Genomic DNA, 24,403 nt, shown 5'->3' on the forward strand with positions numbered 1-24,403 from the left:
GCATTTTGTTTGTTGCTCTCTTTCCAAGTGCTGGAGAACTTGGGTGGGACTCAGTGGTTCTTTATTTTTATTTTAATTTTAGAGATGGGTCTTGCCATCCATGTTGCCAAGTCTGGTCTCCAACTCCTGGGCTCAAGCGATCCTCCTGTCTCGGCCTCCCAAAGTGCTGGGATTATAGGTGTGAGCCCTCATACCCGGCCTGAGTGAGTGGGTTCTGAATGGTGACTGTTGTTGTCCATAGCCTTCCCCCTGCTTCTGAGAGTGGAGTCACTCCCCTCATGTTGGAGACCTCCCAAGGTCCATGTGGTCCTATAGGGGCTGTTCAGCCTCCCTAGCCCCTTAACGTGTCAGGTCATATTGTATATATTCCGTGAAATGTGAATAATTAGTTATATAATTCCTAAGCATTTATTTTAAAAAACAGCAATGTGATGCTTAACTCTTCCCACCTCTGTTCCTGTCCCCCTTAGAAAACCACTGATAACTGTTTTTTTTTTTTTGAGACGAAGTCTCGCCCTGTCTCCCAGGCTGGAGTGTAGTGGCCTGATCTCGGCTCACTGTAACCTCTTGCCTCTCGGGTTCGAGTGATTCTCCTGCCTCAGCCTCCTGAGTAGCTGGGATTATAGGCGTGCACCACCACGCCCGGCTAATTTTTTGTATCTTTAGTAGAGATGGGGTTTCACCATGTTGGCCAGAGTGGTCTCGAACTCCTGACCTTGTGATCCGCTCGCCTCAGCCTCCCAAAGTGCTGGGATTACAGGCGTGAGCCGCCGTGCCTGTCCTAGAACCACTGATAACTCTTAACTGGTAATTTTTATTTTAACCTCTGTATTTTTATTTTTCACCTGAGTGCTTAAATATTTTCATCCTTTTTATAGTGGTCATGTTGCATTTGTAATTTTAAGATATTTTAAGAAGAAAAATATTTATAAATGAGGAATTCTTAGGTTATTAGTCTTCTTCCTACAACAGCACATCTCTGGTACCAATCTGATTCCTCTAAGTCCGCCTCCCCAGGTTTGACATCTCTAACTCTAATCCCTTCCGTTCTTTGTCCTTGTGATTTTACACCTTTCTTTTGTGAAAGAGATATGCATATTAAACTCTCAAGCCGGGCTCGGTGACTTAAATGCCTCCAATCCCAGCACTTTGGGAGTCCGAGATGGGTAGATCACCTGAGGTCAGGAGTTCGAGACCAGCCTGGCCAACATAGTGAAACCTCGTCTCTACTAAAAATACACAAAAATTAGCCAGGTGTGGTAGTGCGTGCCTATAGTCTCAGCTATAGGGAGGCTATAGGCAGGCTAAGGCAGGGGAATCACTTGAACCCAGCGGCAGAGGTTGTGGTGAGCTGAGATTGTGCCACTGGCACAATTCCAGCCTGGGCGACAGAGACTCCGTTTCAATAAAAAAATAAATAAATAAATAAACTTCCAGTCTTTGCATATTGCAAGATGTATTTTGCCTCCTTTTTTTTTTGTTTTTTTGTTTTTTTGTTTTGAGACAAGGTCTTGCTCTGTCCCCCAGGCTGGAGTGCAGTGGTGCTTTCTTGGCTCTCTGCAATCTCTGCTGCTCAGGCTCAACCGATCGTCCTGCCACAGCCTCCCAAGTAGCTGGGATTATGGGCGTGCACCCAGCTAATTTTTGTATTTTTTTGCAGAGACAGGGTTTCGCCATGTTGCCCAGGCTGGTCTCGAACTTCTGAGCTCAAGCGATCTACCTGCCTCGTCCTCCCAAAGTGTTGGAATTGCAGGTGTGAGCCACTGCACCCGGCCCTTGCCTCATGTTTGAATGATAATTTACCTGGGCATAAAATTCTGGACACTTGTGGTGCCATTAGGTGGGCATTTATTTTCCCTTAATGCTTGCTTGATTGATTGACAGACAGTCTTGCTCTGTAGCCCACGCTGCAGTACAGCGGCATGCTTATAGGTTGCTGCAGCCTCGAATTCTTAGGCTCAAGTGATCCTCCTCCCTCAGCCTCTGAAGAAGGTAGGATTAGCTTCTAGGACTAGCTTCTAGGACTGTAGGTGTGCGCCACCGTACCTGGCTAAATTTAAAATTTTTTGTAGAGACGGCATCTTACTATGTTGGCCAGGCTGGTCTCAGACTCCTGACCTCGAGTGATCCTCCCACTTCAGCCTCCCAAAGTGGTGGGATTGCAGGTGTGAGCCACCACACCTGGTGAAGATTTTCTATTTGTCCTTCATGTTCTGTAATTTCAATACAATGTATCTAGATGATTTGTTTTCATTTATTTTGCTCAGAACATAGGGTGCTCTTTTAATCAGAATATCTAATTTTCCTTTCATCTCTGGAAAATGTTTCATCTCTTTGAAATTTGTTGGCTGGCCGAGGTGGCTCAACCTGTAATCCCACCACTTTGGGAGTCCAGGAGTTTGAGACCAGCCTGGGCAATGTGGTGAAACCCCGTCTCTACAAAAAATACAAAAATTAGCCAGTGTGGTGGTGCATGCCTGTATTCCCAGCTACTTGGGAAGCTGAGGTGGGAGCATTGCTTGGGCCCAGGAGTTCTAGGATGCAGTGAGCTGTGATGGCACCATTGTACTTTAGCCTAGGCAACAGAGCAAGACCCTGTCTCAATAAAAAAAAAAAATGAAAAGAAAAAGTTGTCTTTCCCTCATCCTCCCAAGCCTCTCCAACTAGAACTGCATAGGAATGTAAGCTCCTTGAAGTTAGAGGATATTTGGGGGTGTACGTAACATAAAATTTACCATTTTAACTATTTTAAAGCATTTAGTTCTATGGTCTTAAGTGCATTCACATTGTTGTACAACCATGACACTATCTCCAGAACTTTTTCATCTTCTCAAACTGAAACTCTGTCCCATAAGTCCCCATCCTCCTCTTCCTTCCCCCAGCTTCTGGCACTCACCATTCTGCTTCCTGTCTCTATGAATTCTGTTCTGGGGACCTCATGTACGTGGAAGTTTACAGTATTTATCTTTTTTGTGTCTGCCTTATTTCACTTAGCATAGTTTCTTCAAGATTCATCTATATTGTAGCAGATATCAGCATTTCCTTCCTTTTAAAGCTGAATACTACTCCACTGTGCAGATAGTCTACATTTTGGTTATGTATTCATCTGTTGATGGACCCCTGGGTTACGTCAACCTTTTGGCTACTGTAATAGTGCTCCTGTGAACATGGTTGTACAAATATTTTCTGGTTCCTGCTTTTAATTCTTTTGGGTAGACAGAGTGTTTTTCACCCTGTTTTGTTCAATGTTATAATCCCAACACCTAAAATCAGTGTCTTGCTCATAGTAGGCACTTTATATTTGAAAGAATGAAACATTCATGAATGTTATGTCTTAATTTATCTTACATGGTTTTCATCTCTTTATCAGCCCTTTTCCTTGCTGATTCACTCAGATTTATCTTCTAACCTATTATATTTTTAGCTGTGCCTGGTTTGCTATATTCAACTCAACTGAGTTTTTAATTTCAATACCAATACCTTTTTTTTCCGAGTCTGCAAATCATGAAAACAGTAATTTCCTGTTCTTCTGTAGAAGACCTTCCATACTGTCCCATGCCTGGCTCCTGGAGGATCTCTCACTGCTGGTGGGAGGCTGTGTTTACCTCAGGGGCATCTCGCAGTGGCTCTCCCGAGGAGAGGGGGGCTCCCCATGAGCAGTTCTCAGGTTGCCCTGCAGGCCCTACCAGTGTCACTCATTCTAGACCTGTTTTGACATACATTTTTTGGTCTCGGTATTTCGCCTTCTTAGGCAGAGGCTTGGAGTTCACATTTCTCAAGGGTGGCTCTGTTACCCCAGTGGCCTCTGGTGGGTGTTTGCTGAGGGCCCAGCCGTGGGCTGGCTGGTAAAGGGGCTCAGGTGATGATGACAGCACTGTGACCACAGACACTCACCTGATGATGAGGAAGTCCTCTGCCTGGTGGTGGCTTCTTTTCCTCCTTAATGTTTGAAAGTACCTGCAAGGTGGGTCCTCTGTCCTCAGGACATGGAGTGAGGATGAATGGTAGGGGCTCTTGGCCAGGGTCCCACAGTTTAGGAAGTGGCAGAGCTGGGATTCTAGTCCAGACAGCAGCTCCACACGTGGTGCTCCTAATCACTGTAGCCAGCTGCTCTCCACGACTCCTCTCCTTCGGGCTCTGTGCAGGAAGCCCAGTCAGGCCCAAGCCCCTGTCCTGCACCTCTGCTCTGTATTCCGGCTGCCAAGCCCCAGCTCTTAAACCCTGGGGTCCTGCCATGGGCAGCCTACACCCTATGAGGCTCAGACTGCTGTTCCCTTTTCATTTCTAGACCTGGAGATTTCTCTTTCTTGCTTTGCGTTAGGCAATGTAGCTAGACAAGGTCTTGCTGAGTCACGAGGCTGGCGTGCAATAGTGTGGTCACAGCTCACTGCAGTGTCAACCTCCTGAGTCCAAGCCATCCTCACACTTCAGCCTCCCGGGTAGCTGGGATTGTAGATGTGCACCAGTGTGCCTGGCTAATTTTATTTTTTGTAGAGACAGGGTCTCACTATGCTGCCCAGGCTCGTCTCAAACTGCTGGGTTCAAGCAATCCTCCCTCCTTGGCCTCCCAAAGTGCTAGCATTACAAGTAGTGAGCCACTGTGCCCGGCCTCCCTCCCTCCCTCCCTTCCTTCCTCTCTTCCTTGCCTAACTCTTTCATTCCTCTCCTTCCTTCCTTTCCTTCCTTCCCTTCTCTTTCCTTCTTTCTTTCTCTCTCTTTCTCTCTCTCTCTTCGTTTTTTGAGACAAGGTCTCACTTTGTCACCCGGGTGGGAGTGCGGTGGCACCATCTTAGCTCACTGCAGCCTCGACCTCCCAGGTTCAAGCAGTCCTCCTGCCTCTCCCCTCCGAAGTAGCTGGGACTACAGGTGCATGCCACCACTCCTGGCTAATTTTTGTATTAGAGACAGGGTTTCACTATGTTGACCAGACTGGTCTCGAACTCCTGAACTCAAGCAGTCTACCCGCCTCAGCCTCCGTAAGTGCTAGGGTTACAGGCGTGAGCCACCATGCCTGGCCTCTTTTTTTCTTTAAAACAGCATTTTAGCCATCTTCACCAGAAATTTTCCATAATGTATTAACATGGTGACAACATTAATAGAATTCCTGATGTTGGATTATCCTTATATTTTTGGATAAACCCTTTTTGGCCATGGTATCTTATCTTTTTTAATATAGTGATGGCTGGGTTTGATTGACTTCTATTTAGGGTAGTTTCAGTCAGTTCTTGACTGATCTTGTCTATAGCTTTTTTTTTTTTTTTTAATACTTTTTTTTCCTGGTTTTGGTATAAGGATTATGCTAACTTTGCATAATATTTTGGGAAACTTTACATCATTTTCTATGTATGTTTCCATCATTTTTTTTTTGAGTTGGAGTCTCACTGTGTTGTCCAGGCTGGAGAGAAGTGGTGCGATCTCAACTCACGGCAACCTCCGCCTCCCACGTTCAAGCGATTCTCCTGCCTTCGCCTGCCTAGTAGCTGAGATCATAGGCGTGCGCCACCACGCCTGGCTAATTTTTGTATTTTTATTAGAGAACAGGGTTTTGCCATGTTGGCCAGGCTGGTCTCGAACTCCTGACCTCAGATGATCCTCCCTCCTCGGCCTCCCAAAGTGCTGGGATTACAGGCATGAGCCACCATGCCAGGCCTGTTTCCATCATCTTTGAATAACTTAATAAGAATAAATTATTTGTGATGAATAATAATACAACAGCTAAAAAGACTAAGCTATATTTGTACATATCATGATGGGAAAATAAAGATATGTTGACTGACCAAGTTGCAGAGCAAAGGTATGACAGTGTTTATAGCAATACAAACTGCATGCAACAGTTCTGTGTTAATGAATACACACTATAGCCTGGGAGGATGTATAGGAAGATCATGATGGAGATTGCCTCTGGGGGAGAGCAAATGGAATTTATACATTGGAAATAAGGTAGACTTCATCTTTTTGTGCTTTATGCATTCACTCCTCACCAGACTGGTGGGAGGCAGCACCTGGAGGTAGAGTGCTTATATTTGAGTGCTGCCCCTCTGCTTCCCAGCTGTACGACCTGGGTGTCACAGCCTCTGCACCTGTGGAGTGGAAGAGTCGTGCCTACCTTATAGTGTTGTGGGTGTGGAGGTGGATGGTCTGCCTAGGTGACCCTGGCTTCTTGGACCTGGCAACCCCATGAGGGCTGGCTCCCATTGCTCCTTTCCTTTCCTAGTTCTCAGGTTTGGAGACTGCCTTCAAACCAGAGTGCCACAGAGGAAGCACTAAATACACATTTGTAGTGGTTATTATTTGTAGTTCTTTTCTTTCATGTAAAAACTAGAAGCAGCTGGGCATAGTGGCTCATGCCTGTAATCCCAGCACTTTGGGAGGTCGAGGTGGGTGGGTCACAAGTTCAGGAGTTCAAGACCAGCCTGGCCAACATGGTGAAATCCCGTCTCTACTAAAAATACACACACACACAAAATTAGCGGGGCATGGTGGCACACACTTGTAATCCCAGCTACTCAGGAGGCTAAGGCAGGAGAATCGCTTGAACCTGGTGGAGGTTGCCCTGAGCTGAGATCTGGCCATTGCACTCCAGCCTGGGTGACAGTGAAACTCCTTCTCAAAACAACAACCACAACAACAAAAAACTGGAAGCAAATGTGGCAGAATGCAAAACATTGTCTTTCAACGTGGTGGGTTTAGTTTGTCCTATTCTTCATACTTTTCTAAACTTAAGAACTTACCCACTCCTTGCCTTCCCCAACATAAGAACGATATTTAAACCCGGGTATGGTGGCTCACATCTGTAATCCCAGCACTTTGAAAGGCCAAGGTGGGTGGATCGCTTGAGCCCAGGAGTTTGAGACCAGCCTGGGCAACATGGTGAGACTTTGTCTGTACAAAAACACAAAAATTAGCTGGGCATGGTGGCAAGTGCCTTGTAGTCCTCACAGCTGCTCAGGAGGCTGAGGCAGGAAGATCACTTGAGCCTGGGAGGCAGAGGTTGCAGTGAGCCGTGATCATACCACTGCACTCCAGCCTGGGTGACAGAGTGAGACTCTGTCTCAAAGGGGAAGAAAAAAAAAAAAAAGGAAGGTGGTTTGGGCTGGGTGCAGTGGCTCATGCCTGTAATCCCAGTACTTTGGGAGGTTGAGATGGGAAGATCCCTTGAGCCCAGGAGTTTGAGATCAGCCTGGACAATATAGTTAGATCCATCTCTACAAAAAAAGGATTAAAAAGTTAGCTGAGCATGGTGGGGTACACCTATAGTCCCAGCTACTCAGGAGGCTGAGATGGGAGGATTGCTTGAGCCCTGAAGGATAGAGGTTGCAGCGAGCTGAAATTGTGCCATTGCCCTGCACTCCAGCTTGGGTGGTAGTGACACCCTGTCTCAAGGGAAAAAAAAATTGTTTGGCAGGGTACAGGGGCTCCTGCTTGTAATGCCAGCACTTTGGGAGGCCGAGGTGGAAGGATTCCTTGAAGCCAGGACTTAGAGACTAGCCTGGTCAACAAGACAAGATCCCGTCTCTACAAAAAATTTTATTTTTATTTTTATTGATTTATTTTTGAGACGGAATCTCACTCAGGCTGGAGTGCAGTGGCGTGGTCTTTGCTTATTGCAGCCTCCACCTCCTGGGTTCAAGCGATTCTCCTGCCTCAGCCTCCCAAGTAGCTGGGATTACAGGTGTGTGCCACCAAGCCTGGCTAATTTTTGTATTTTTAGTAGAGTTGTGGTTTCACCATGTTGGCCAGGCTGGTCTCGAACTCCTGACCACAAGTGATCCACCTGACTCAGCCTCCTAAAGTGCTGGGATTACAGGCATGAGCCACCTCACCCAGCTGCTGAACTTCTTGAATCTGTACATTTGTGTCTTATTAAATTGGGGAACTTTTGGAGGACCATTGTTTTCTCCAAATATTTTTGCCTTTTTTTTTTTTTCCTCTCCTCCTTCTGGGTGGGACCCCAGACCCTTTAATATTGTTCCACAGATCCATGAGGCTCTGCTTCCTTTTTCTCCCCCTTCTTTTTACAGTCTTGCTCTGTAATCCGGATTGGAGCGCAGTAGTGCAATCATAGCTCACCGCAGCCTTGACCTCTTGGACTCAAGCGATCCTCCTGCCTCAACCTCCTGAGTAGCAGAGACTACAGGTGCACATCACCACGACTGGCTAATTTTTGTATTTTTTGTAGAGATGGGCTCTCACTGTCTTGCCCAAGCTGGTCTTGAATTCCGAGTGATCCTCCTGCCTGGGCCTCCCAAAGCCTGACCACATTCCCCTTAAAAATGGTTTTGTGGCCAGGTGCAGTGGCTCACGCCTGTAATCCCAGCACTTTGGGAGGCCAAGGCGGGCGGATCACGAAGTCAGGAGATCGAGACCATCCTGGGTAACATGGTGAGACCCCGTCTGTACTAAAAATACAAAAAATTAGCCGGGCGTGGTGGTGGGCGCCTGTAGTCCCAGCTACTCAGGAGGGTGAGGCAGGAGAATTGCTTGAACCCGAGAGGTGGAGGTTGCGGTGAGCTGAGATCGCGCCACTGCAGTCCAACCTGGGTGACAGAGCAAGACTCCGTCTAAAAAAAAACAAAAAAAACACACCTCTTTTTTATTTTATTTTTTTTTTGTCCAGCAGCTGGAATCTCTTTTCAGTTATTTCATAAGCTAGGCTGCTTGGAATCAGTCTGGAATTTGGGCACAGTTTATAGGCAGAATTTGGGGCTCCCCTCTGAGACTCTCTCCTTGAGATTTCCCTCCTCATTTTATAGCTGTTACAGTTGCTTCAAACTCTCCTCAGTCACACATTTAAAAATGGAGTTCACCCAGTGCTGTTCCCTTTCTTTCAACAGTTGGTTCAATCCATTTTCTCTCTGCTTTTGGTTGCTCTCAGTTCCTTCAGGAGGTGATTTTTTATGTTTTGTCCAGGGTTATAGTTTTTACCTTGGGACAGTTGGTATGATATGAGCTGGAAGAGGAACTGACTTTGATCTACCTTTTTAAGAAATTGTGCAGGTCAGACAGAACACATTTGTATGTGTTTTGGTGTTAAAGAGTTGTCCAGAGCGCATGTAGCTGAACTGGGACTTTAACGTTTTTTCAGGGTTTTACATTTGCTCTTTTTTTCCTGTCTCCTTCCTCAGCTGTCTGCTTTTCTGTGGAGACTGCGGGTTGCAGACACCAGCAGCCCCCTATTGCTGCATGTCAGGTGTCCATCTCAGTACTGTGGACATCTCGGGCCGCATAGCCATGTTGCACGGGCATCCTTTGCGTTGCAGGAGATGCAGCAGCATCCATGACCACAACCCATCATAGGTCAGGGGCCGCCCCCTAGTGGTGGTAATAAAAAATGCTTCCAGATGAGGCTAAGTGTCCCTGGGGAACAAAATCCTCCCCATTTGAGAACCGCTGTTCTAGTCCACGGGCATCTCTGGTCCTTACTGTACTCAAATTTTCCCCAGTGTCTGATGCTGTTGATTTCTGCCTTCTCAGAGGGCTGTTATTGGAGCTTGTGATAGTGTACGCCTGAGAGATGCCTTCCCAACTGGGGTGGGTGCCTACCTGTTTCTTATTCCTAGCTGTGTTTTGGGGCTTTGGCCCCTTCACTAGATGTCTCAGATTAGGGACTGTAGCTTTGCAGTGAAGACCCTACACCACCACGCTGCAGCCAGAGTTACCTTCCTAAACTGCCCCTTCTGCACTTGGGCCTCATTGGCCAGTGTGGGGTGCACTGGCAAAGTAACCTGTGTTGTGGCTCAGCAGTGTTGTTCTCAAGTAGTTAATCTTCAGGTAGTAGCTAAAAAATGTGACCTTACTGCTGTGTTCCTTCTTGTTTAATTTAGGCGTGAACACGGAGGGGATTAGTGGACTGAGATAAGAATACTGGGTTGAGCATAGCCAGACCTGACTGGGAATGCTTTCACCCTTGGAGACTCTTGGTTTTTTGCTTCTTATTTTCATCAACCTGGAGCTAATCCTGTGCTTGGAGTTGGAATATCTGGTTTTAAACTTTGCTGACCAGGTCATCTTGGGCACATTCTGAGCCTCCGCCTGATACCTCAGCTGTAACAGGAGGGATTGGGATGAGCTCTTTTCCTGTTAGTGTTGATTTTGCTTTTATGCTATTCCCTGTTGTCCTTTTGCGTAGGCCTGGCATTATGCCAATTGCCTCACACATATTAGCTCTTTTAAGTATATGCTGGTGGACAGGTGGAAATCTGTGTTTCAGGGATGATTGGCAAATTAAGTTATGCGTCCATGGCCACACTGTAGATTATTAGTTGTATGACTGGGGTTTGCTGTCTTGACTGACTTTCATGTTCTTCCTTTAAAAAATGATTCCTTGTTCTTTCAGCTTTATCATTTTGTGATTCCGTGTAATTTTTGTGATACTAAAACTGCCTTCTGTGACCTGAATTATTATAAAAACGTCATAAATTGCTTACAAAGAAAATCAGACCCCACAAAACTGTAGAGGTCCTGGCATACCTATCCTAGGTTTTAAATGTAATTGCTTTTTCTTTCTTTTTTCTTTTTTTAATACCATAGTGTTCTAAGAACGGAAGCATCTGGGCTGGATGGAATTTAGCATCAAGCAGAGTCCCCTTTCTGTTCAGAGTGTTGTAAAGTGCATAAAGATGAAGCAGGCACCGGAAATCCTCGGCAGTGCCAACGGGAAGACTCCGAGCTGCGAGGTGAATCGCGAGTGTTCTGTGTTCCTCAGCAAAGCCCAGCTGTCCAGTAGCCTGCAGGAGGGGGTCATGCAGAAGTTTAACGGCCACGACGCCTTGCCCTTTATTCCAGCCGACAAGCTGAAAGATCTCACTTCCCGGGTGTTCAATGGAGAACCCGGCGCACACGATGCCAAACTGCGTTTTGAGTCCCCGGAAATGAAAGGGATTGGGACTCCCCCTAACACTACCCCTATCAAAAATGGCTCTCCAGAAATTAAGCTGAAAATCACCAAAACGTACATGAATGGGAAGCCTCTCTTTGAATCTTCCATTTGTGGTGACAGTGCTGCTGATGTGTCTCAGTCAGAAGAAAATGGACAAAAACCAGAAAACAAGGCGAGAAGGAACAGGAAGAGGAGCATAAAATATGACTCCTTGCTGGAGCAGGGCCTTGTCGAAGCAGCTCTTGTGTCTAAGATCTCAAGTCCTTCAGATAAAAAGGTATTTAGGAGACATTGTGTAAGGGGTCACGTGACCTTGAGCAGTGAGCATGGCCACCCTATGAGGGCACCTGCACGAGTACTGGGGTGGGCGGAGAAGGTGAGGACAGGCCTGGTACTTCCAGCCACTTGCCTGAGCCCTGGCTGTGGGTTGGAGGGCGGGCTCCAGGATGCCCTGGCACTCCCTCCTCAGTTCTCAGCTGGCTGCTGAGCCAGTTGAGAGGTCTAGAGAGGAGAGCTAAGTGTTCAAGATTCAAATGGCTAAAAAGAGGCAAAGCCTGTTTCTTAACGTGGTTCTGCCAGTTTCAGAGCCCTTGCTTGACAACGTCAGGCTACATTCTTTTCATGGATCTCATCTCCAAGGTGTTCTTTAGCCTGATGTGGTCAGTGGAGACAGGCTGGGCTCTAGAGTGTGACTTCTTAAGTCTGCACCATCTGATGAGTGGGAAGCAGAGCTATGCAGAGGTGCTCCCGCTGTCCTTACCCTGTGGTCCAGTGTCCACTTACTGTCTCCTCAGCTAAGTGGTCCAGCAGATGGCCTGCCTCCCTGAGGCCTAGGGATGTGTCTTTTGCCTCCTGTTCTTGGTTCCTGGTGCAGAGCCCAGCACATTGAACACAAGCAAATGAGTGTTTCTTCATCCTAACTTGCGATGGAAAGGTGTGGTGGCGCTGCTCCATTCTGCCTGGTGGTTGGTGTTTCCATGCCTTCACGTGGCACTCAGGATGGCCCTGACACTCAGATGAGTATAAGCCATACGAAACAACCGAGGGGCCATGGCTTTGGCAGAAGGAAAGAACTCTTGATGGGGCAGCAGTCTCTGTTCATCTGGTGGTCTGTAGGGTGTTGCTTTTTAGTTGCAGCTCCTTGAAATTGTTAAAATAATGAAGAGCTTTGAGGGTTAAAAAAACGTTTTTTGATTACTCAGGAGCTGTTTCGTTCTCGTTCATGTAATTGCAGTGGTGAAGTTTTTAAATTTTATTTATTTATTTATTTTGAGATGGTCTCTGTTGTCCAGGCTAGAGGGCAGTGGCGTGATCATGGCTCACAACAGCCTTGACCTCCCAGGCTTAGGTGATCCTCCTACCTCAGCCTCCTGAGTAGTTGGACCACAGGTGTGCACCACTATATGCCCAGTAATTTTTTATTTTTTGTAGGACAGGGTCTTGCTGTGTTGCCCAGGCTGGTCTCAAACCCCTGGGCTCAAACGATCCTCCCACCTCCGCCTCCTGAAGTGCATGAGTTACAGGTATGAGCTGCCGTGCCCAGCCTAGAAAGATTTTTTGAAGTGCCTGCGGCAGTATTGAACCTCATGCTTTTGCTTGGGAAGAGGCCTGTGCAAGTTGTCAGAGACCTAGCTGTTTTGTTTTGAGACAGGGTCTTGGTATGTTGCACAGGCTGTTCTCAAACTCCTGGCCTCAAACGATGTTCCTGCATCAGAGCTGGCTTTTTCTTTCTCCTCCAACTGAAAAACAAACCAAACAAAAAAATCTGGCTTTTATTCCTAGCTGTGTCCCTTGGTTTTGTTAAAACTTGAGTAACTCACCTGAATTTTGACTCTTCCTCTGGAGAGTGGGGTCAATAAATGTAAACCTGGGTTGCTGTGCAGTCATCTGGTAGCTGTTCTGAAAGTATGTCAGGCCTGGTGTGGTGGCTCACATCTGTAATCCCAGCACTTTGGGAGGCTGAGGCAGGAGGATTGCTTGAGCCCAGGAGTTCAAGACCAGCCTGGGCAACATAGCGAGACCCTGTCTCTATAAAAAATAAAATTAGCTGGGCGTGGTGGCACTGCCTGTGGTCCCAGCTACTAGGGAGGCTGAGGTGGGAGGATCAAAAAAACATGAAAATGTGTCGTGTGGCAGCTCATGCCAGCCCTCACCAGCATGCTTGTGGCAAGGTTTTGGGCCGGCATCTTCAGCTCACAGGTGAGAAAACTGAGGCCTGAGGCAGTGGAACAATCTACCCATGTGTATAGTGCTCTGAGGAGCAAGGCTAGAGATTCACCCTTGGAGGGTTGGGGCCATGCTGGCTGTGCTTGTTTCCACTGGAAAGCAGAACTGTGAGTGGCTTGTGGGGAGTTTTTCTTTGGTGGAATGTTCAGCCTCAACCTACTCATCATGTTCTAGAGATGGAGAAATCGAGGCTCAGAGAGCCCCAAGGACTCAAATTACATGTGATGGAGCCGAGACTTGCTCCTAGTCCTCCTGGTGCCCTTGCCCTCACCACACTGGGACGGTTCATGTTGGTGACACGTGGGCTGCTGAGAACTGATTGTCAGACATGACTGGGGGGGCAGGAGTCAGTATGGATTTGGAATTCTGTGAGAATTCCTTTTTGACCAGTTGAATAAAGTACCATTAAAGACCATCTATTAATACTAGGCCAAGGAAATAGATTTATATAGAGATCTTCATAATGTTGAACACCTGCTGTGTGCTATGCACTGTCCTGATCCTTTAGCTGAGAGTGAGAGACAAATTTTTTTTTTTTTGAGATGGAGTCTCGCCCTGTCGCTCAGGCTGGAGTGCAGTGGTGCGATCTTGGCTCACTGCAAGCTCCGCCTCCCGGGTTCACGCCATTCTCCTGCCTCAGCTTCCCGAGTAGCTGGGACTACAGGCGCCCGCCACCACGCCCGGCTAATTTTTTGTATTTTTAGTAGAGACAGGGTTTCACTGTGTTAGCCAGGATGGTCTCGATCTCCTGAACTTGTGATCTGCCCGCCTTGGCCTCCCCAAGTGCTGGGACTACAGGCCTGAGCCACCGCGCCTGGCCTGAGAGACAAAATTTTGATGAAACGATGTTGAGGCTATCATCTAAAACACAGCAAAGGAGCATATTCCATTTTTGGGGGTCTGTGTGTATTTGGACATTGTAGCCTGGTGAATCCTTGGTCTTCTGGATACACAGGTAGTGATTGGATGTGTTAGTGTTTGTCTTCTGTTGTTCATTTTCAGATTCCAGCTAAGAAAGAGTCTTGTCCAAACACTGGAAGAGACAAAGACCACCTGTTGAAATACAACGTTGGTGATTTGGTGTGGTCCAAAGTGTCGGGTTACCCTTGGTGGCCTTGCATGGTTTCTGCGGATCCACTCCTTCACAGCTATACCAAACTTAAAGGTATTGTGTTCTTTGGGTTGTTTTTCCAACTTTCTCTTCTGCACTTAATCTTTCTCATCTCCAGGCTTCTTTCTTACTCTCTCTAAACAGCCCTGCTGTGGTTCATTTTTGCAGCTTTACCTAAAGTTAGTGATTGATTCAAATGTGATGTGTTGCCATTTCTTTTTATATTCAACTCAAATACGTACTTCATCTGATTGAGTTAGTGTTAAGGGAGACATGACCTTTGCCTTGTATAATTTCTGTTTTTATGATAGTTTATTATTTAGTTACAATGATTGCTTGCTTCAGGATGATTTGCAGCAAGTGTGTTTTATGCTAAGTTTAAGTTGTAAAAATGTCCAAGTGAATTTTATTAGGCCTATGGGAAGATGGAAAACACTGGAAGTGATCATCTTTGTGTTATGAAGCTTGGGTAGATAAATTGATTTTTACATGGAGCAGCTGATGTAACATATTAAGAATGTGTAGCCAGGCGCGGTGGCTCACGCCTGTAATCCCAGCACTTTGGGAGGCCGAGGCGGGTGGATCACTTGAGGTCAGGAGTTTGAGACTAGCCTGACCAACATGGTGAAACCGCGTCTCTACTAAAAATACAAAATTAGCCGGACGTGGTGGCACACGCCTGTAATCCCAGCTATTCAGGAGGCTGAGGCAGGAGAATTGCTAGAACCTGGGAGGCGGAGGATGCAGTGAGCCGAGATCGCGCCATTGCACTCTAGTCTGGGCAACAGCAGCGAAACTCTGTCTCACAAAAAATAAAAGAATGTTATATGTCCCTGATACAGAGCAAATAGTAGTTGGTCAACCCATAAATGTGTTTTTAGAGGAATAGTAAAAGATAATGTGGTTTGAGGTTTTTCTGAAAGTTCTTCTAGAGTGAAGTTGGAATTTAGTTTGAGCAAGTTGCGATGTGGCGAGTGCGGAGTTAGAACTGAGCAAGTTAGTGTCACTCTGTGATCTGATCTGTGCACCCTCTGGAAGTGTGGCATCTAGAGTCAGGCCAGACCAGGCCAGTGCTCCAGTCCAATATTGCTGACCAGTCAGCCTTTATGGCCCCTTGGTGGTCCTTGCGTACATGTCCCCTTCTGGTCTCTGGCTGGAGGCCTGAGCTCCTGTGGGGGCAGCATTGCTGCCCTTGCTATGAGCTTATGTCTTTGCACTGCCACCTGCATGGCCAAAATAGGCTTGTCAGCTGGCTGTGGGAGCAGGTGGCTGCTAGGAGTGGGGTACAGAGGTGCCTCCCTGGCAGATGTAGATGTTAGAGGAGCAGGCTGAGGACGAAGAGGCCTCTGCCGAGTCCTGGGTGCCCTTGCCTGAGTCCTGCCCTGGCCTCCTGTCCTGTGCCATGTGTGCTCTGCAGGAGTTGTGGCAGAAGAGCCTGTGGCCTGGCTTCATCTCTGTCTTCATGGAGGACCTTTGGCATTCTTGGCTTGCCAGAATTCGGGGATTCCTTTCCAAGGGGTTGCGGGAACCCTAGGGTGTACCCCAGGGCCTCTAGACTTGGTCAGAATATGAAAAAATAAATGCTGGTTGAGACAGAAGCTGTCTCCCCTTTGTTTGAGGATGGACCTTCAAGCCTCTGCAGCCCGGGTGCAGGCACACATGGGTGTGTGTGAGGGGTTGCTAATTCTTTCTCTGCTTTCTAAAACCAGGCACAGTCTCCACACAGCAAACCTTGTGACTCCCATGTCATTTTTCTGTGTGGCACACAAGCAGCTCTTACTGATTTCCTTTTTAGTGTCTGGGGATATTTACTTATTTATATGATGCCATCTTTAGCTTTTAGCCTCTCATGCCTATGAAACTGAAGTAGTCTTTTGAAAGTCTCCTTGTTCTTCTTATTAGGGCTTATTACTTTTAATTTCTTCTTTTTTTGGGATGGAGTCTCGCTCCATCACCCAGACTGGAGTGCAGTGGCGCAATCTTAGTTCACTGCAACCTCTGCCTTCTGGGCTCAGGTGATCCTTCCATCTCAGCCTCCTGAGTAGCTGGGACTACAGGTGCGTGCCACCACACCTGGCTAATTTTTGTATTCTTTTGTAGCGATGGGGTTTCGCCATGTTGCCCAGTTGGTCTCAAACTCCTGGGCTCCAGTGATCCACTTGCCTCGGCCTCCCAAAGTGCTGGGATTACAGACATGAGCTACAGTGCCGCAGCCCAACTTTAATATCATTGCATCTTTCCCTTGCCTTGGAGTTAAGTAATTCCTGTAATCTACAACAGCTTCTCTGACATTCAGATATACTGCCATTTTTACTTATCTCTTTATCTCTCTCTCTCTCTTTTTTTTTTTTTTTTTTGAGACACAGTTTCATTCTGTCTCCCAGGCTAGAGTGCACTGGCGCGATCTCAGCTCACTGCAACCTCTGCTTCCTGGGTTCAAGGAATTCTTGTGTCTCAGCCTCCTGAGTAGCTGGGATTATAGGTGTGTGCCACTACGCCTGGCTAATTTTTGTATTTTTAGTAGAGATGAGGTTTCACCATATTGGCCAGGCTGGTCTCAAACTCCTGACCTCAAGTGATCTGCCCACCTCGGCCTCCCAAAGTGCTGGGATTACAGGCATGAGCCACCGTGCCCGGCCTCATCTCTCTTTCTTTGCTTGACTCCTGGACCTTGCACTGTGGCTAAGTGCTTTCACTCTTGTGCTTATGGCACCGTTGTGTTACTCTCTGCAGTTGAGGCTGGGACTCAGGAATCAGCCTGCCAGGGTCTAGTTCAGCTGGCTGATCTTGATAATGAACTCAATCTCGCTAAGCTTCAGTTTACCTGTATATGAAAATGAGGAAGATGATACCATCACCTTCATGGAAAGGTCTTAATGCAGTGACCACCGGACTCTTATATTAGCAATTGTTATTATCCTCACTTTTACTTTTAAAACCCGAGTTTTTATTGTTTCAACCCCCATTCCCCTGGTTTCTTCTATAGCTGCTTCCTGAAAACCTTCCTGTTTGACCAGTTGTTAACCCTGCAGCCACCTAGCGTTTGGTTAATTTTAATAGTTTTATATCTGTTTTTAAGTGTTTTCATGTCCTCAGGTATTCCCTCAGTTTTCAAAACATAACGCCAAATGGGTGTACTTGGATTCTAGCTTTTGTGTGTATGTGTGAAATATTTGATCTATTTTTTTAATCTATTTTAAAAACTTTCAAGTCAAAGTAAAACAGCACAGCAGACACCTATCCCCTCATCTTGATTCTCCACCTTGAAACATCTTGTTCTACCTGTTGAATCTCTTTTTTTTTTTCTTTTTTTTTTTTTTTTTTGAGACAGAGTCTCACTCTGTTGCCAGGCTGGAGCGCAGTGGCACGATTTTGGCTCACTGCAACCTCTGCCTCCCGGGTTCAAGCAATTCTCCTGCCTCAGCCTCCCGAGTAGGTGGGACTACAGGTGCACGCCACCACACCCAGCTAATTTTTGTATTTTTAGTACAGATGGGGTTTCACCATGTTGGCTAGGATGATCTTGATCTCTTGACCTCATGATCCACCCGCCTTGGCCTCCCAATGGGATTACAGGCATGAGTCACTGTGCCTAGCCTCCATCTCTTTTGTTGCATGATGGCTGGTAGCTGTCGTGGCACTGTTACTCCCAAATACATCAGAACAAGGACAGTTTCCTTATTGACTCAGCACCCAGCCACATTTCGGGAAACATCACATCAGTAACAAGGTCTGTTATTGTGCTAAAAAGCAGGTATAGGGGCATGTCCCCAGCAGGCCCCGTACCTGCCTTTTTCTGTACTTTGGGATTGAGATGCATACTTTGCATCTGGTGGTTGTGCCTCTTTAGCTTCTGCTAGTCTAGAACAGCACTCCCAATCCCCAATTCCTCATGACTGCTTTAGCTTTCTCATGATCAGACCTAGGTCAGAAAGGCCAGGCTGGATCTCAAAGTTGGAACCTTGAAAGGTAGCTTTGGCCCTTTACTAAAGATCTGTGTGCAGAAGAAGGGAGTGTCCTGCACCAGCCTAGGCTGGGCAGTGGCCTGCCTCACCTCAGCAGTCTGCTTCTCTAGGAATTATTGTGGGATGTAGAGTAGGAGGCACAAGCAAACCTACTTCAGAAGACTGATAATATACTTTTTTTTGTGTGTGAAGGCATTAGAGTATAAAAGATACTGTACATTTGAAAAGCAGTTCAGAAGGAGTCAAGCCTGGGTAGATACCCTCCAGCTGAAAGGAGATTCAGATAATCTTAAAAGAAAAGGGGTCAAAGGAAGTGAGCAGAACAAAGAGAAGTGAGGGAAGGACAGAGTGCTAGTCAGACCACATCAGGAGGAGCTTATGTGTCAGCTGACCCACCCCTGGTAGGCAATGACCACCAGAGCTCTCTGTGGAAAGGCACGGGTCCCCATTGTCACTAATGAGGGACCTGTAGGCTGTGCTTGTAGTCTGTCCCAACGGTGTAGCTTTTGTTGTTGTTTTGAGATAGGGTCTTGGCTCTGTTGCTCTGTCCAGGCTAGAGTACAGTGGCACAATCATAGCTCACTCCAGGCTCAAACTCCTGGGCTCAGGTGATCTTCCTCCTGCCTTGGCCTCCCAAATTGTTGGGATTACAAGTATGAGCCACCATACCTGTCCTCAACAGCCATGGCTTCAGCAGTCCTTAATGATTCATCATGGACTTGTTAAATGGTAACTGGCTATTATTGCACTGTCTACATTTTAGCTGTCATTTTTCTGTGAAGATGAGCTCCCCCCTAAAAAAAAAAAAGAGTTATGTATTTTAGTCCTTATTTTCTTAAGTCCTCACATTGTCCCAAATTTGACCAGTGGGAGTTCTATTAAGTTCCTTTAAGTTGTATGCCTTTGACATGTCCCCGTCAGCCCTTGAGCACCTCTTTACGTTCTGGTACAAGAAGATGTTCCAGGCTCATCTTGTACTGTTTTTCCCACCCGCCCCCCAACCCTAGCATCAGCCATTCCTCAGAGAAGGCCTAGGTTCTTTGAGTACAGAATGGTATGTAGGAGCCCAGGTCTGGTCGCTGGTTGTGTTCATTGATCTGGGAGACAGAGTTTGCAAGGGAAACTCTGTGTGCAGTAGGTCTCCAAGCAGTGCTGAGCCCTTGCTCCAAGTGGAGCTCTGGGGTCCATTTTTGATTCTCCAACACTTGGCCTGCAGCACCCCATGATGAGAATGAGACAGTGAGTGGTGAGTGTCGTTGTTTTGGAAGGACAGGGACGTGAAGAAGAGATAGCTCCTGCCATGGAGTGGGCTGAGCATGGGTCCTGTGAAGCCAGTACTTTTATATTTTTCTACCCTCTATTCCTATCCTTTTTTTGTTTTTTTTTTCTTTTCCTGGAGATGGAGTCTTGCTCACTCGTCCAGGCTGGAGTACAGTGGTATGATCTTGGCTCAGTGCAACCTCCACTTCCCAGGTTCAAACGATTCTCCTGTCTCAGCGTCCCGAGTAGCTGGGATTACAGGCGCACACCACTATGCCCAGCTAATTTTTGTATTTTTAGTAGAGCTGGGGTTTCACCATGTTGGCCAGGCTGGTTTCAACCTCCTGACCTTGTGATCTGCCTGACTCGGCCTCCCACAGTGCTGTGATTACAGGCGTGAGTCACTGCGCCCGGCCCCCGTTTAAAAAAAAAAATTTATTTATCATGCTTGGGATTTATGGACCGGTTTGAATCCGTGTATCTTAGTAACATACTTAAATTTTGAAAACTGAAGTATAATATACATGCGAAAATGAACATAACTCATAAGCCACAGCTCAATCTAGATTCTTTTGGAAATCAAAATTTCCTTTGGAAATCTTAAGTTAATGAAAGTCTTAATAGCATTTTTGTAATTTACAGCAGCAGAACCTGTGTTAGCTGGTGTCTACCAGGGCACCTAGGTGGACTAGCAGCTTTTAGGCTCAACCTTTTTTTTCTTCGAGACAGAGTTTTTCTCTGTCACCCAGGCTGGAGTGCAGTGTCACAATCTCGGCTCACTGCAACCTCTGCCTCCCAGGTTCAAGTGATTCTCCTGCCTCAGCCTCCTGAGTAGCTGGCACTACAGGCATGTGTCACCACACCTGGCTAATTTTGTATTTTTGCTAGAGATGGGGTTTCACCATATTGGCTAGGCTGGTCAAGGCTCAACCTTTTAAGTTGGAAACAGAAGATAACTGTATGTTTTAGATATTACACTCACTGGTCTCTTTGGATAACTGTGGTCTGGAATCAAGTAATTTTCTGTTGTGGAGATTTTTGTTGTCACCTTTTCTGTGTTATGGAAGGGAATGTTAGGAATTAACCCTCATTGCTTTATATAGGAAGAAAAAAGCTTCTAGCATTTTCTAAAAATATTTCAGGTAATCTGGCTTTCTCATGTCTTGTGCTATTTGATGGTATTATCTTCTTACTGATTTGTTTCTTGCTTGTTCTATTACTTGCTGAGAGGTGTGTTAAAATCTCCCATGGGATTGTGGATGTGCTGTTTTTCTACTTGTAGTTCTGGCAGTTTCTGCTTTACCTATTTTGGGGCTCTGGTTCCCTCCAGAGACTGAACTGGGAAACTCAGGCATGGTCATGCTTGTCCTTTGTTTCCCAGGGGGCTCTGTGGTCTCATGTCGTTGTGACTTTGCTCCTGTGTTCCATTCTTGGCTTCCGCAGACACCTGGCCTTGTCTGCATTTTTATGGCTCCTCTTCCCTCCCTGGAGCTTTATCTCTGAGGCAGCCTTGTCTGTTGGTGGGGTTCATTTTGCATGCATGGAACTTAACAGGCTCCACAAAATCTGGAGAGAAACTCTGGCTTAGTTGAGCCCAGAGAGTCACAAACTACCTGTAGTCTAATGGGCTGTGATGGGGAAAAAAGGAACATAGTACAAAATTAGGTACCAGGACTGTTAGTAGAAGCCAGGTTCTCTTCGAAGGGGATGTAGGTGGGGAGGTCAGTGACATGCATTTTTATACAGATGGTGATTAATGAACATCAGAAATTGCATAGGAAGAGGGCCAGGTGCAGTGGCTCATGCCTGTAATCCCAGCACTTTGGGAGGCCAAGGCAGGTGGATGACTTGAGGTCAGGAGTTCGAGACCAGCCTGGCCAACATGATGAAACCCTGTTTCTGCTAACAGTACAAAAATTAGCTGGATGTGGTCCCAGGGGCCTGTAATCCCAGCTCCTGGGGAGGCTGAGGCATGAGATTTGCTTGAGCCCAGGAGGCAGAGGTTGCAGTTACCTGAGATTGCACTACTGCACTCCAGCCTGGGCGACAGAGCAAGACTCCATCTCAAAAAAAAAAAAAAAAAAAAAATTGCATAGGAAGGGTCGATTACTAATACATAGTACTGGGACAACTGGTTAATTATTGGTAAAATAAAAACAGTGAGATATTCACCTCTCAGCTTGGACCAAAAGATAGTTCCTGTGGATTAAAGAAACCCATAAAAATAGTAGAAAATTCAGTTATGTTATCCAGTTTCTAGATAGGAAAGAACTTCAGAATGTTGCACTCATTTATTTTATAAACTTGGGATCAGATTACAATAATCTCTTCTGCTTTTTTTCCCACCTGACATTTAAGGAGCATTTATCTGTGTCATTATTTATAAACATGGTTTAATTTTATATTATGTGTGCTGTTACAGGTTTTCTTTATTATAAAAATGCTATAACATACCTGTATTCATTTTCATTACTAAGAAAAGTTCTTACAAAGTTTTAAAGTAATGGAAGAAGTCACAAATCCCTTGACATATCCTTGAATCTTAGGTATTTTCAAATCAAAGAAGTTTGAACACTTAAAAACAAGTCAAATTGTACTGAAAGATTAATAGTGAAAAATCATCCCCTGCCTTCCTCTCTCCTCCCCAGAGGTAATTATTTTTATCTCTTTCAACATTTTCTTCTACTTCTAATACTTTGATTTCTCATGTAGACATTTTCTGTTAACTTTCTATCATGGAAAATGAAGATTGAACTCTTCAGCCATTTTCTGTTTCTTTCCGCCCATTCTCCCCATATAATTAAGTCACTATTTGTAATAAATGAAAAATAAGTATTTACATAATTTTGACTATGTAAATATCATTCAGTGAAAAACCAAGTTGTGTTCTGTAATTGCATTTTCTTTCTGGTAAAACCTTTTGTTTTCCTTGGAATTAATTACTGCCTTTCTTTTGAAATCATACACTATGTTGTCCATACAGCCTTAATTTTTTTCAAGTATTCATCTCCTTATCCTTAAAACTCATCCTTATTATGAAGTTAGTTTCTCCTATTTATATAATTTATATAGTTATTTTTTCTCCTTAAAAAAAAAATGGAAACCTGGGTTTGAGTCCCATCTTCCCTTTCTGCTCCTTGGAACTCATCTTTTAACCCTCTTTCCTTACTACTTAGATTTTCTTTCTTTGTAAAAAAGTTCTTTTCTCTCATCTTTTCTTCCCTTGGAGCTCTCTCCTAGAATCTTCCTTTTTCCAGCTTGAATCTGGTTTGCTAGCACTCTTAACCTTTTGCACTGCAGTAAGCTTAGACTTTCTTTAAGCTGCTTTCCCTAGTTATTTACATTGTTTTCTGTAGTTCTATGTGGGCGGCAAGCCACCCAGGTGCCAAGGCAAGAGACTGAAGGCACAGGCTGTTCCAGTATAATAAAGAAAATACTTAAAATAAGAATAGTTATATTAGACATAGAATATAGACATGATTATATATGAATACTATTAATCATTAGTTTGTAGCATTACTCTTTATTCCAATATTATAACAATCTTTGTTCTACAATTATAACCTAGGAAAAACCAGGTCATACAGAGATAGGAGCTGAAGGGACACGGTGAGAAGTAACCAGAAGACGAGTGTGAGCCCTCTGTCACACCCGGACAGGGCCACTAGAGGGCTCCTTGGACTAGCGGTAATGCCAGTGCCTGGGAAGGCACCCATTACTTAGCCGACCTTGGTCTAGCAGTAGCGCCAGTGCCTGGGAAGGCACCCGTTACTTTGCAGACCAGGAAAGGGAGTCTCCCTTTCCATGGGGTAGTTAGAGAAGACTCTGCTTCACCACCTCTTGTGGAAGGCCTGACATCAGTCAAGCCCACCCGCAGCCATCTGGAGGCCTAACCGTCTCCCTGTGATGCTGTGCTTCAGTGGTCACGCTCCTGGTCCACTTTCATGTTCCGCCCTGTACACTTGGCTCCGCCTTCTAGATAGCAGTAGCAGAATTGGTGAGAATATTAAAGTCTTTGATCTCTCTGAGAAATGCATAGAAGAAGTAATGTAAGCTGTCCCCTCTCTCTCTCTGCCTTGGCTACCAAACAGGGAAGGGCCCCCTGTCTGGTGGACACGTGACTCGCTTGACCTTACCTATCATTGGAGATGACTCACACTCCTTACCCTGCCCCCTTGCCTTGTATACAATAAATAACAGCGCAGCCAGACATTCAGGGCCACTACCGGTCTCCGCATCTTGGTGGTAGTGGTCCCCTGTGCCCAGCTGTCTTTTCTTCAGTCTCTTTGTCTTGTGTCTTTATTTCTACGATCTCTCGTCTCCGCACACGAGGAGAAAAACCCGCAGGCCCTGTAGGGCTGGTCCCTACAGTTCTATGCTGTGTTCTTTCTTGGTTAAGTTTTCTTTTTGCCCGGAGGCTATTTTTGGTATCTTAAGACAGTTTGTATGGGAAGTAAATTTGAGTCCTTGCAGTTCAGAGTATGCTACTTTTGTTTTTGTGAGATGGAGTCTTGCTTTGTCGCCCAGGCTAGAGTTCAGTGGCGGGATCTCAGCTTGCTGCAACCTCTGCCACTTGAGTTCAAGTGATTCTCGTGCCTCAGCCTCCCGAGTAGCTGGGACTACAGGTGTATGCCACCCTGCCCAGCTCATTTTTGTATTTTTAGTAGAGATGGGGTTTTGCTATGTCGGCCAGGCTGGTCTCGAACTTCTGACCTCAAGTATTCCACCCGCCTTGGCCTCCTAAAGTGCTGAGATTACATGTGTGAGCCACTGCGCCCAGCCCAGAGTATGCTACTCTTTTTTGGAGATGGAGCCTTGCTCTGATGCCAGGCTGGAGTGCGGTGGCACGATCTTGGCTCATTGCAATCTCCACCTCCCGGGTTCAAGTGATTCTCCTGCCTCAGCCTCCTGAGTAGCTGGGACTACAGGCACACAGCATGCCTGGCTAATTTTTTGTGTTTT

General features: G+C 46.0%; 1 protein-coding gene across 6 annotated transcripts in view; it reads left to right on the forward strand.

The window, feature by feature from the left end:
- Window positions 1-24,403, forward strand: part of NSD2 (nuclear receptor binding SET domain protein 2) — a 128,769-nt gene that overhangs the window by 35,527 nt on the left and 68,839 nt on the right. For all 6 annotated transcript variants that reach the window (XM_063664409.1, XM_054486554.2, XM_054486551.2 and 3 more), the window contains exons 2-3: window positions 10,531-11,156; window positions 14,108-14,270. In XM_063664409.1, the coding sequence (XP_063520479.1) occupies window positions 10,560-11,156; window positions 14,108-14,270 (760 nt within the window). In that variant the 5' untranslated portion in view covers window positions 10,531-10,559. The remainder of the gene's footprint in view (window positions 1-10,530; window positions 11,157-14,107; window positions 14,271-24,403) is intronic.

Source organism: Pongo pygmaeus, chromosome 3 (genome assembly GCF_028885625.2).
Source record: "Pongo pygmaeus isolate AG05252 chromosome 3, NHGRI_mPonPyg2-v2.0_pri, whole genome shotgun sequence".
Taxonomy (NCBI): Eukaryota; Metazoa; Chordata; class Mammalia; order Primates; family Hominidae; genus Pongo; species Pongo pygmaeus.